This window comes from Podarcis gaigeae, assembly GCF_964106915.1.
Source record: "Podarcis gaigeae genome assembly, chromosome: 7".
NCBI classification, from domain to species: Eukaryota; Metazoa; Chordata; class Lepidosauria; order Squamata; family Lacertidae; genus Podarcis; species Podarcis gaigeae.
In genome coordinates, this window is record NC_139683.1 from 55,080,574 (window position 1) to 55,093,419 (window position 12,846).

Sequence of the window (12,846 nt, forward strand, 5' to 3'; positions counted from 1 at the left end):
GACTTGCACAGTACTTATGATTGGGGTGTAAATATTTTGATGTTTTGTTATAGTTCTTCAAAGAGACAGAATTGTGAAACTCAAGTGCTCAGGGTCAAAAATTTGGGGGAAAACAGGCTTTGGTCACTTCACATCTCTATGTGCTGAAGCATATTATAACGATGGCTCCTTATATCTAAAACTGAATTTTGTTCTTCACAGTTGTGCTGTACAGAGAAACAAATAGCTGTCTCCACTTTTGTTCACCACCAAAGGGAAGCCAAATACTTCGTCCTAATGAGAATGTTTCCATAGGGTGATCAGCTGCTGGATCCAAAATATACTTTGGGTTTCACCTACCAAGCAAATTTTCCAACATCCCAGTCCAAAAGCCAGTTTAATTGGAATACCTGGATTTAAGCCACTTAAGGTCCCACTGCAATTGGTGGTGCCGAGCTGGCCGAAATCCTACTACTTGGGTGTGCTTTTAGCTATAGGGCAGCAGGAATTTTAAAAACCATGCTTATGAACCTAAAAGGGGAATCTGTTCAACAATAAACATTAGAGTGTCCTTAAACGAGAACACTGATTGCCTGAAAAAGCAAATAGCTGAAAGTGGAGAATTGCTACATATTTTAAAATGCCAGTTTATTCCACACGTCTATTGTCTTTGGAAACAGCAAACACTCTTTTGCATCTTCATCTTAAAGAGATTAACCCCTTCTCACAAAACAACAACTAAACAGGCAATCTGAAGCCAACTAAGAAACATGGCTTGTCTGCTTAACAGTAGGTCCCATTCAGCAGAGATTCAGTGGGGCTTACTTAATGGTAAGTAGTCATAAGATTGCAGTTGAAGTTGCACAAAAAATAACGGAAGAGAATAAATGGACAACTGAAGCAGAGTGTAAAAAAATTAATAATAGTCAAAATGATTTTAATGCTTTAAAACAATATAAATTCTTACAAAGGTTGAAATATAAATTATTACAAAGGCTTCACCTTATTGCATAGTTCAGCACAGTCCTCTGGTGCCATTATAAGCAAGCGATCTAGTCACCACCATTTCCTTGTAAGGTGAGGGGCTTCGTTAACGCTGTTCTTAAGATTGCCTTAATATTAGTAGAATGTAGCGTTATACCAAAGTTAACCCAATTAACGGGTTAATATAGCCAAAAGAATAGTTAGAAAGTGGTATTACAACATGAAGATTTCAAAATATAACTATAAAACGTTATATAAAATTAAAACAAACTTTCATTTAAAAACAAAAGCTGGCTCTTTCGTAACTAGTAAAATATATCTTTTGAGTTACATAAATCTGCATTTTATTATTGTATTTGCAACCAACACAACGGAAAAAAGATAATTTCTCATTTTTAAATTATATCAAGTGCAACCCGCTAAGATGCTGCCCTGTGCTACTGAAAAGCACTCTTGCTTGACTCCCATTGCTCAAGCAGAATGTCCAGGTGAATTCAACCCATCCTTTTTTATAGGAAGAATCGATAATATTATTGATTTCACTTAAAATATTAATATGCCTTTATTTACTCAATTCGAGAGGAAAGCTGTAGGTGAAGATTTCATAGTTGGCCAGATTCAAATCCAATGCAAGTTTAATCCTTAGTTCGCTCAAAACTCCCAGACAAAAACGCAGAACTGTTTAATGCAATGCCAACGACACATGGCATTTTTAAAGAACACAAAGCCACTTAAATTCAACAAATATTTTTTAACGAAAGCCTACATGCTATTTTTTAATATGTTACCCATTGGCAACTTTAAAGAAATAGTTATTGTGAAGCATAAAGTGCCCATTTTCCCTCTTTTGATTTATATCATTGTTCTGTTTTTACAGCTTACTGTTGACAGAGTGAGGTAATTCAACTACAATTTTTCCAATGTTTTTCCCCATGTACATATAATCTATAGCGTGGAATACAGACTCTAAGCCAGCGAATTTGCCCTCTGGAGACATGTCTCCAAGGTCCACCTCACAAACCAGTTCTCTGTTTTCACACATTTCGATCAAGTGTTTCATAGCCGTTTGGTATTCAGAAAGGTAATGGTTTAAGAAGAAACCCCGGATGCTGGCAGATTTCCTTAGCAGCTTTGCTGGCAACATTTCCACATGACCAGGCTGAAGGCCAGTACGGGTTTGGTAGCCAGAGATAAACCCAATAATGATCAGGCGCCCTTTGGTAGCCAAGGAGCTGACAGCCAAGTCAAACATCTGCCCGCCGACAGATTCATACACCACATCCACACCTTTCGGGTAGTCCTTCTTAAGGACAGCAGCAAGGTTTTCAGTTTTGTAGTTGATAGGGTGGTCACAGCCAATGGATTTCAGAAAGCCAGATTTTTCATCACTGGAGCATGTTCCTATTACGTGGCATTTTGCCTTCTTGGAAAGTTGCACAGCAAACTGACCGGTTCCTCCTGCTGCGGCTGTCACCAGGACCGTCTTCCCGTCAGACAGTTCTCCAAGCTCCTTCAGGCTGATATATGCTGTAGTTCCACTTACCAGTAGTGTAAGAAATTCGGGTTTCACAGAGGGTACCGGGATGGCTTCTTTGGCAGGAACAATGGTATATTCAGCAAAAGCACCAGGCCTCATGTAGGCCACTGGTTGGCCCACTGTGTATCTAGCGCTGGCACTTAGGCCCAAGGCTACCACTTCACCAATTCCTTCAAAACCTATGTCAAATGGGGGCTTAACTGACGTGTCATATCGGCCAGCTGAGTAGTTAATATCGGATGCATTAATGCCGACAAATCTAGAAGCAAACAAAAATGTATTAGGTTCTCTTTTTTGACAAGGCATTTTTTTCGTCGTAAGAAAAACCTTTCGCTTAAATGCACAAGGTAAGAAATTTCAATGCTGCATATTCAAATATCTCAAGAGTTGGGGGTGGGGTGGGGGAACGCCTTCTATGCAAAATGAAAATGGAAAGGTTGTTTTAATCTGGTTTTAGCTTTACCGATAACACAATTTGACATATTTTGTACATGCAAAGCATTTTCCCCTTGCCTGTTTCATGAAAATAAGAACAATAGAAATGAGTGTTGATAAGCTAGGAAATAAAACTACTTTTTTCTATTAAAAAAATACAGCAGACTAAAATATGAGCAAAGTAGTAAATATGTTGACTCTGGCAATAAATTTACATTTCAGATTATAACAACACATTTAAGTGACTAATGATAACATGAAGTATCAATGTCCTCTCCAAGGTCGATGGTCATAAGTGTTACTGCAGGCAAATTTAAAGAAAATGGATGGAGTGTCTGTAACAAATTTGCCTTTTGATGCAACTAATTTGCACATTATTAAAATATTTTGCTGTATACAAATTACTCACAACACCTTAAAACAACCTTGAAGGACTAAAATTATGCAACAATACTTTTGAGCACTATTGACCTCTAACGAGTAAAAATGAACATAGGTATTAAAAAGGCACAAGTAATTTAATGATGGGTGGTGAAGTGGCTTATGATGCTGAAATACAAGTTATCTGTACGCACACAGAGTTTGCAGCCAATTTTCCCACAGAAACCTGAAAACAAAAATATGATTCTGTCATAAACAGCAATGTGACTGTTTCTCTTCTATAACCAAAAATAAACAAATTATGGCATTTAATTATGTGGAAGTGTGAAAATATGTGAAAAATTGATTTTAATGCAACTAGAGAGCTGTTTGTGGATTTATGGTAATTTGAAATAGCTGGTACACAGCGAAACAACAAAACTGAAGGAAGTGCATTGGCCATTTCTAACTCTAAGAAAAATCTCTTTCATTTATTAAAATGTACAGAGTTCAATACAGAAATAATGCATATTCACTGTGTCTTCTGTATGTCTCCCTAATTCTTCATTTAATCCAGTCTGCATCTGTAGCAAGGAACACATTTTTTTTACTTCATTTTTAGAAAACAAAGGCATCCCCTTCCAGTTAAAATTTACATAACTCCTGTTTCCCATTCTGAAAGGGGAGCGTAAGAGAGGAGGGCAGATTCCAAGGTAAAGGGGCTGAAGTTGCCTTGAGGACGTGAGAAAGGAAAGATCAGAGAGCCAAGGCACAAGGTCGGAAGTGCTGCAACACAACACGACAACTCCCTGCTTTTTGCATTACACCCCACGCAACTACTTCTCGCAGAGAGGCTGCTAAGCCAGAGTCCGCTGGGCGCGCAATCGGCCTCATTCATTCATCCCCGCACAGTGTCTCTTGGGCGGCAGGGAGAAATTGCCTTTCCCCGCCCCCCAGCGCCCGAAGTCACACAGGCAGCATGCGAGGGGGGCTTGTCTGCAGCCTCCCTTCGGCAATCCTAATTGTTGCGCCCCTTCCCTTCCCTGTCCCGGGCGCTGCAATGCTTGCGCTTGCTCCAACAGCCCGCGCAAGCGGTGCAGGAAAAGTGACTCCAGAGCAAAGTCGGGGCTTTGTGGTCCGATTTAGGCTGCACTTTACTTGCAACAACCCAGAGTCGATGCAAAGCAAACGGGACTTGCCAGTTTCACACACCCATGCAAAATGGTGCAGGACAGGGCTGAGCCAGCAGAAATGCACAACTTCGGCTTAGCCAAGCAGCGTGCCTGGAGACAGGAGCTTTCCCCTCGCTGCAAAAAGTCGTATTACCCCTATACTAAAACATCGCTGGCAAGGGCGGGCAGATGAAGACATGCGGCTATAAGGAACAGGGTGGCTTAAAAAAACAACCTGCAAGTAACCGAAGGGGCTGGAAAACTCAGTCGCACCTTGTTAACAATAACAGGTGAAAACGCCCCCCCCGTTCACCTCTGTGATCTTTCCCGCCCCGAATGCATTGCAACTGAGCACCTGCTTGCAAATGGGTGCGTGTGCAAGAAGGGAGAGGCTCAGCTCCACGTTGCCTACCTATGGGGCACCCCAGCGAGAAGGGAGCATGCCAGCCTTGGCCCCCAGCAGAGCGGGAGCGCGGAGCCCGGCTGGGTCCTACTGGGGTCGGCTCAGGGGAGGTCGACGGGAGGTCCCCTCCCTCCCAGGCCCCTCCGCCTCCCGCTTTGCCCTCTCTGCCAGCACATGGCCACTTGCAGTTCGCCCTCCCCTCGCCTCCTCCTGGCGCTGCTCGCGTCTCTTCCGTGGCTCAGCTTGGAAGCGCAGGCAGAAAGTCTCTGGGCAGGCTTTGCAAAGGCAAGGGGGGCGAAAACAACGTACTTTAAAAAAATCATTTCTTCCAAAACAGAGTTGCGCCCCTCTCCGCGAGAGGCATCTGAAACCTCTCTCCCACCATTCCTCCATCGAACTCGAAGATAGGGGCTGCGTTTACAAAACAAGCCCTATCTTTTCCCAGCCTCTGCTCGAAAAAGGCGCCTGCCCTGTCCAGATCTTTCTTTCCGAAGTAGTGGAAACACTGTTCATTTTCGTTATTAATCAATACCACCTCCAAGTTCAGCTACCCCCCCCTCCTGTATTAAAATACAACTCTGGATCCCAGCCCCCCGGGGGGCGGACTACGTTCCTATTTCAGCAGTGGTGTGGATAATAAGGGGAATTATTGTGATTTTGCTCTATGTTGTAATTTTTTAAGTAGCTCTGATGAGGTATTCTCAATGAGAAATCAATGGCCTCCCTTGCCATTCCCAGGACAAAGTTGCACTAAGGAAGGGGGGAGCGGTGCAGGATTATTTGGCGATTTGTACAGACCCGATCCTCTACCTGCTTACTCGCGGGAAATACAGGCACTGGCAGTAAATCCCATTAGACTCAGTGGAGATTCTGGTAAGAGATGGGGAGGATTGTGCTGTCAAGTCTCCCTTGGACTTACTAGGAAGGTCTGCAGCCTGCGTGTCGGTGGCTTCCAAGGGAAGATGCAAGTTCAAGATCAGCTTGCAAACTTGCGTGGAGGAGGAGAGTTGGCAACCCGCAGTCATTGTTCTCTCGGTTAAGTACGTGACCTTCATGGGGGGGGGGCCTTCGCTACCCTCCTCCCAATTTTGTGCTTTGCATTTCCCTAGGAAGCGACCCAAGCCTTTCGCAAATATGCAAAATGAGAGCAGCGATACAATTCCTAATACTAATACGGATCCGAGCCGTCCCCACCCCGGCCCCCCACTCCACAATAACAATTGCAGGCTGACTCGCCCCGGCTTTATTTATACTAACACATTCGATTTGAAGGGAGAAAAAGGGGAGGGGGCGAAGCTTCTTCAAAGTGGGGTTAGAAAGCGGCTTCGTTTACTCAAAAACAACTTGCAGAAGTCAGGAGACCGAGGGGGGTAGGGCGAGGACCTTCAGCAGGCAGACACAACAAAGTCACCCAACGCAGGAGCACGCCAGGAAAAGGGGGGAAAGCTCCCAGACCAAACAAGCGCAATCGCTGAGAACACTTCGCCCCACATTCCTATTTTTTTTCCTATCTCCAGACTCCCTCCCCGAACCCATGTCTTGCTTCCCACTTTTGCTACCCAATTTTCTGTATGATATCCCCTCTCAACAGAAAACAGAGCCCCCACTATGAGACCTGCCACTTTTTATTTTAAAGAAACACACACAAACACGCACTTACACCCTCTCTTCCTGGGTCACGTATTGGCTAAGAAACCCAGAAAATACCTTTCGGGGTGGGATGGAGCTCAGACAAAGGTACGGAGATATATGAATGGCTTAAAAAAATCCCCCCCTTAAATTTATTTATTTGTTTATTACTCCTGGTCCTCAATCCTCTTTTACCGCCCAATCACAGCTCCCACAAAATGATCAGAAGTTTAATGTTTCAAATCGATTCCCAGTTTGCGGGCATTTCTCTCGGAATAAGAGGCTGGAGTGGATTTTTTATTTTATTTTTGCTGTTCAGAAAATTATCAGAATAAAGGCGAGGGAGCTGTTTTCCAGAGGGAGAGGGAGGGAGGGAGGGGGGGAAGGTCACTTAAACAAAATCTTGTCCTTAAAAAGAAGAAGGAAAGAAGTTAAACGAACTTAAATTGCACCAAGGCAACATGTGCGTGAGTCTGTTTTACTTGGGAGAATGGGGTACTATTTTGCATTATGCCATTTTCTCTTTTCATAGGAGTTATGGGGCTAATATGTTTACTCTCCAGCCACCGCAGCAGCTGATTTTCTTTTCTGTTTCAGTTTGAGATAAAGTGTACAGTATTTTCAAAGCTAGACTACGCTCCCCCCAGAATGTGTACAAGGTATTGGGCGTGGAAAGAGAGAGTCCCGTGTAAGCTTTCAAAGTAGGCACAGGCGTTAGGTGGAAAGGTTTATTCTTAACACGCTTTATTCCGCACTAATTTTGCACTCTCCTGCCTTGGGTGAGAAGCTCCGGCAACAAAACTGAACATCTCACGCAAATCCACATGACACCAAAGTTGCGAACTCCAATCCTGTGATTTCTCACACGCACCTTTTGCAAACTAAAAAAAGAGAAAGTGGTTTTTTTAAAAAAACAACAAAAACGAGTTACGATCCTTGGACTCTCTTTGCCTGAGTCCCCGGGTGAATGCTGCTCTAGCCCCCCTTGCCTCCACTTCGGAGAACGCACGAGCACATCTTTCCAGTCCCCGGAGAGCCCACCCAGTATCAAGGGCAGGAGGGGAAAGAGTTACATTGAAAACAAAATAAATTGCATGCATAAATTTTCAAATTTCATGGGGGAGGGAGAAAGTGTTGCGGGGGAGGAGATTCGAGAACAAGGACGTAGCAATCTTCCGATAGGCAGCAGGGAGGCCAGGATATATTTTATCTTCACGCAGCATTTTAAACCAGCCGACCCCCCCCCTCCTATATCCCCCAACCAAAGGAATTTAACAGCAGCATGAGTGAGATTTTTATTAAGGCTTCACATATTTTTGCTCTCCAAAATACTATGTCCTGATGACAGCAGCAATTCAAACCTTTGACACCAGGGAGGGCATCTCTCCCTGTATTGTGGGTGTTGTACATTACATAAAACACGAACATTTTGCTAGGGTTCAGATACAGGTATGATATATGCTGTCTTTCATACTGAAGACTGTGCGTACTGTGTGTGTGTGTAATCCACAAATCATATAATTCTGTGTATTTGTGCTTAATCTATTTTAGCCCTATTGGTTCCAATAGGGCTACATTTACGGAAATGCAATTTATGCTAGATTAGCAACCAAGTAATCACTTCTAAATATTAAAAAATGGATTGTTAGGGACGAATCTAAGGTCTACCTGAACCTCCTCCAACACATAGTCACCAAACTCACAATCACACCTTTAGAATTCCACATTCTCCCATGGATTTTTAAGCTTTCCACTTTTAAAGTCTCCACTTTGATTTTAAGATATCCTATCATCTAGAAAGGCGGCAGCAGCAGTAGGAGTAATATAATAATAATAATAAATATTGCTAAGATTGTTGAAGTAGAGGTTTTGTTCTACAAATTTTCAGGTATATAGAGAGGAAAGCTCAAGGAAGAAAATGAGAACTCAAGTCCTAGTTAGCTACTAGCTAGCCCACAATTTACAGCATATTGCTTTAAGCAAAATGTGACGTCTTTACTTCATCCATGACCTGGATGCATTGCAAAAGTAGCTCAAACCAGGCAAAGGAATCGTCTGAAAATAGTGCTACACCTTGTCGAGGGCTACAATCCTGATCAGATTTACTTGGAAGTAAAGGTCACTGAAATGAATGGGGTTTACTTCCAAGTAAACATGGTGAGGTCAGGGAGGGGAGCTGCTTATCCCCATTTCCCCCCTCTGGTCTGTACCTTCTGCTTTGCTTTAGTCGTAGGAGGAGGAAGAGGGCCAGGGAGTTAAGACACTCAAGAGTGACGAGAGAGGTGGGTGGCAGTCATTTGTGGCCCTCTGCTTTCCTGTTGATTTCTGGCTTGCTTAAGGTTAGTGACGTGGAGGACCGAGGTGGGGGAGGGGTGGAGGAACAGGCAGAGTTGCACACATAACTTGCTCTAAACAACGTCTGGAGTGTGTTACATGCGCGCGTACAACCCCCCCTCCCCGAGATGACTATAAATAACCTATATACAACGTCCCAATTGCTGTGTATTAATCACACACGGAGATCTACGCAGCTCAGTCAGTTTTACTGTATAAAACATAGCCCTCGCAGATCCACAGAGAACAAGTCAGGGGCGCTCGCTCATGAGAACACACGAAAACACACACACACACACACACACACACACACACACACACACACACACAGAGTGACAGTTGTAGGAACATGGAACAAACATTTGCAGGCAGAAATCTGGGCGGGACTTGGAAATCATTTCCTGGTTGCTGAATTCCCTTCCTGAACTCTCCCGTCGCATACAACTTTCAGATCAGCAGATGCACACGATACATTAAAAGCACGTTCCACACACACACGGCGTACCCCCCCCCCCAAGAATCCCGGGAACTGTAGTTTTCCCCTAACAGAGGTAGTTCCCAATCTATTTAACAAACTATAGTTTTCAGGGTTCTCTGGGGGAAAGCATGTGGATTGAATGTGCTTTAAACGTAAGGTGTGGATTTGATGGGAAACTATCACCCTTCTTCAGGCTTGTATCATTCTTAATACCTGCTGTCCCTCCTCCCCGTGATTCCTTTCAGTTTAACACATCATTAAAAAAAAGAGAGCAGAGGGAGGGGGAGAGCGAAGCAATATACACATTTTACCTCTCAGCAAATGGAAACGTTTCATCATTTGCACAGAGGTGTGTGTGCGCGCGCGGGATTATGGCGTAAGCCATTCACAACAATAAAATTAAATCAGCAGTCGCCAGATGGCAGCTGGTACGATTTGATAGGATCACATCGAGTGAATGACTGCGTGCACACGAGAGGGGAGGCCAAAAGGGTGTGAGAAGTTAGGATAAGCAGTAGGGCACGGAAGGGGGATCGCATACCCCACTCCCCAAAAAACACCCACGGAGAAGATGCAAAGAAGAGTTGGCGAAAAGGGAGAGAGAAAATGACGCGGGGGAGGGGGAAGCAAAATCTCACCTGTTTCTGACAAGCAGATCGCCGTCTCCCGGGAGTGGCACAGGCGCATCGTGTCGTAGGCTCACAGCCTCTCGGAAGTTTGAGCTCAGCTTCGTCACCACCAGCTTCTTCATGGTGGTGGGGATGGACGAGCCGTGGAAATCCAGAAAGTGGCGGGAGTAGGACATGTCCACGATGGGCCGGGGCCGAGCACCACCCAAGCAAGACCGGAGGGGGCTCGCCCAAGGACGCCGCTGCAGCCAGCACAGCTGAGCTCCCCAAGACCTCAGCAAGGCGCTGCTCTGGGCGTGGAAACTCATGCCTAGTCCCGCATCTTGCTCCGTGCTTACCGCCCTTTGCTCGGCTTTCTCCGCACCCCCTGGGCGCTCTTTCTTCCTCGGCTAGGAGGGTTCTTCCACAGGCATGCAAACCTCAGCACAGGCTGCAGGAGACAGGCTCTGCACAGACCGGTTTGTGTATGTAAATAAAGTCTAATGCAGTAAGCTGCAGCCTGCCTCGAGACCTCCCTTTCCAGCCCCTCCACAATACAGGAAGCTCAGAGGAGCAGCCGCAGCAGCAAAAAAATCTGCTGCCGCTGATATTGTGCTACCGTCACTAGTATTTTTTTTTAAAAAAAAGAAAAGAAAAAAGAAACCCAACAACAATATCACAGGGACAAAGTTCTTCCTGTTTCAGCCCAGCCTGCCCTGCCAAGTTGCTGGTGCCGAGGGAACACAAACGTCGCGCGTTTGTGTAGCCTGCAAACAGAACAGACCTAGACCCACACAAGCGTATGTTGGTGATCACAGCATCTACGGATTTCTTTCACTCGGGGGGGGAGGAGGATTTTTTTTGTGGGGAGTGGTTAATCCCCACGATCTTTCTATTTGAATTTTTTATGGGGTGTGATCTGCATGCCGAGGAAGGGAGCCCCGTCGTTATTGCATATTAAAAGCTTGCCGAATCTACCACCCCCCTCCCGCTCCTTCCAGCTCTTTCCTTTAGAAAAAGACCGAGCTGCGCTTCCTATGTTAGCTATCTATCTGTATATATAAAGGAAAGCTCGGAGACGTTATTAGATCGAATAAGGGTTAAGGCTTGCAGAGAGAAGTTGCAGCTAATCTGGCAATGTTGTTATTAGGAGCCTCCTGGAGCCGCTGGCTGCAGCCACAGGCCCCTCCCCTTCCGTGCGAAACGTTCACTTCCTCGTAAGGTGGTACAAATCAACCCAGAGCCGCTAGCTACCGCTAGTGGAAACAGCACTTGCATTTGGGAAGGCAGAAAAACAACAGCGATTTACGAAAGGATTTAAAGCATCTTTAAGGATCTGAGTTTGTGTGTATGTGTGAGCGCCATTTAAAGACACCCCCCCCCAACACAAAATACTGCTTGTGTCCTCCTGGTCTTCAGGTACACATGAAATGCGCTTTACAGCCTCATAGATTTTATAACCCTATATAACAAGATAGACTGGTAAATCCATTGACTCGCCTTCCTCCCCACAATAGCTATGGCATTAAATAATATTGCCATATATTTATTTTTGGCCTAATACCCGTGTCTCCTTATCTCTAGGATAGTGCTTCTAAATCTGTCTCTGCAATGTTCAGCACTGCTTTTTGGATAGGTAGCATATGTCTTGGTCAACAGACTCCTATAAAAAAATGTTTTACAAAACCTGCCAATTTTGTTTGGTAGCGTTGGATGGAGATGGCATGAAAAGCACACGCAAAACTGTTCCAGTAATGTCATGGCAGAAATCCTATTTCTTAATCGCATAATGTTAATAACTGATTTTAAATCTCAATCTGTCAATTAATCTACATTTTACACTGAAGAGCACTTTCAGGACATTCCTAAATACGTCTACTCAGTTCAATGGAACTTACTCTCGAGTTACCCCCTAAATCTCGCTGCTCTCTTATCTGAATCTCCATCAATGGAAAACCCATTCAGCCATATATTTATGATGCAGTTTTTCTTCTTCTTAGCATCATCTTAGAAATATGCAAACTTTTTTTTAGAAGTCCTAAGTTTAGAGTGTGTCTGCCCCCATCCCCGCAAGAAGCAACTCTCTTAAGTTTTCTAGAACTTGCAATGTGCACCACATGCGTTAGATTCTACACTGCAGCCAATTGAGTTTTATTTATAACCAATTCTGGTACATTTGTCTCCCTCGAAAAACAATCTTTAAAAATATTTGTTAAGAACTTTCCGCCGTGACTTTTATTCTTAATAGGCAAAAATAAACAAAAGGAAAAGGAGGGGTGAAATCAAACAAAGCAATTAAAAAGATTGACAGGTATGGTTCTGTATGAGACCTATTTGTAATTGTCAGGGTGACGTTGGCAAGAGGAGGAGGAGTAAAAAAAATCTGAAGCAGGAAAAGCAGCTCGATGTGTCTGTCTATCAGTTGAGACTGTCTGAAAGCTCTGGGATCTGAATGTGTGCTATATTTCAGTGAAAAGAGAAGAGAGGAAGAGTGGATCTCTTTCTCTCCTAGGAGTTTAAACGAGGGGGGGGGGGACAGTTCACGTTAATCTCTCCCACTCTGTGAATGTCTCTGCTTCTCTCTCTCCCCGCACCCCCGCCCTTTCAACACACTCTCTGGGGGTTGCCTGGTTTGGGGGCTTTTGTTTGTTTTCTGTTGCAGATCAAGATCAACTAAAAAAAATATTCCATGTTAAAAACGTGTTCGCATTATACTAGTATCAGAAGAAGCTGCGATCTTTGGAAGGAAAAAGAGAGAGAGGGGAAGCGAGGCAGAAAAGTAGTCCTCTCCGATGGTGCCACTGTTTGATCTGTGACTCTCTGGAAGGTGGAGGAGTGACTGACATTTCCCATCCGGTGTTATCTGTATGTATGGGGGCTTTACTCCTCTTTTTTTTTTTTTACTGTTTGCTTTCTTGCTCAGACTA

The 12,846-nt window shown here is 44.3% G+C and overlaps 2 protein-coding genes across 6 annotated transcripts in view; one reads left to right on the top strand and one right to left on the bottom strand.

Moving 5' to 3' along the window:
- Positions 1–891: 891 nt before the first annotated feature.
- On the bottom strand, positions 892–11,112 carry PTGR3 (prostaglandin reductase 3). Of its 3 annotated transcripts, none has more exons than XM_083747019.1 (3): positions 5,790–6,381; positions 4,823–5,145; positions 892–2,759 (listed from the first exon to the last, which is right to left on the bottom strand). In XM_083747019.1, the coding sequence occupies exon 3, from the start codon at positions 2,597–2,599 to the stop codon at positions 1,835–1,837; it is 765 nt and encodes a 254-aa protein (XP_083603145.1). In that variant the 5' UTR covers positions 2,600–2,759; positions 4,823–5,145; positions 5,790–6,381; the 3' UTR covers positions 892–1,834. The 3 variants fall into 3 exon arrangements, with proteins under 3 accessions (XP_083603145.1, XP_083603144.1, XP_083603143.1); XM_083747018.1 differs by having other exon boundaries at positions 5,681–6,381; XM_083747017.1 differs by lacking the exons at positions 4,823–5,145; positions 5,790–6,381 and adding an exon at positions 9,950–11,112.
- Positions 10,600–12,846, top strand: part of TSHZ1 (teashirt zinc finger homeobox 1) — an 84,385-nt gene continuing 82,138 nt past the window's right edge. Inside the window, exons 1-2 of one of the 3 annotated variants that reach the window (XM_083746888.1) lie at positions 10,633–10,719; positions 12,843–12,846. The exon at positions 12,843–12,846 is cut by the window's right edge and continues 1,236 nt beyond it. The gene's annotated coding sequence lies outside the window, so the exon portion shown is untranslated. Of the gene's footprint in view, positions 10,720–11,700 lie in introns of those variants that run through there. The other 2 variants (XM_083746889.1, XM_083746887.1) reach the window with 2 other exon arrangements.

Excerpts from the sequence above, each read along its gene's own strand:
- PTGR3 (XM_083747017.1), bottom strand. The coding sequence starts at position 10,248 with ATGAGTTTCCACGCCCAGAGCAGCGCCTTGCTGAGGTCTTGGGGAGCT. Across the intron at positions 2,760-9,949 it reads GATCTGCTTGTCAGAAACAG|ATTTGTCGGCATTAATGCAT; the intron begins GTGAGATTTTGC and ends GTTTGCTTCTAG.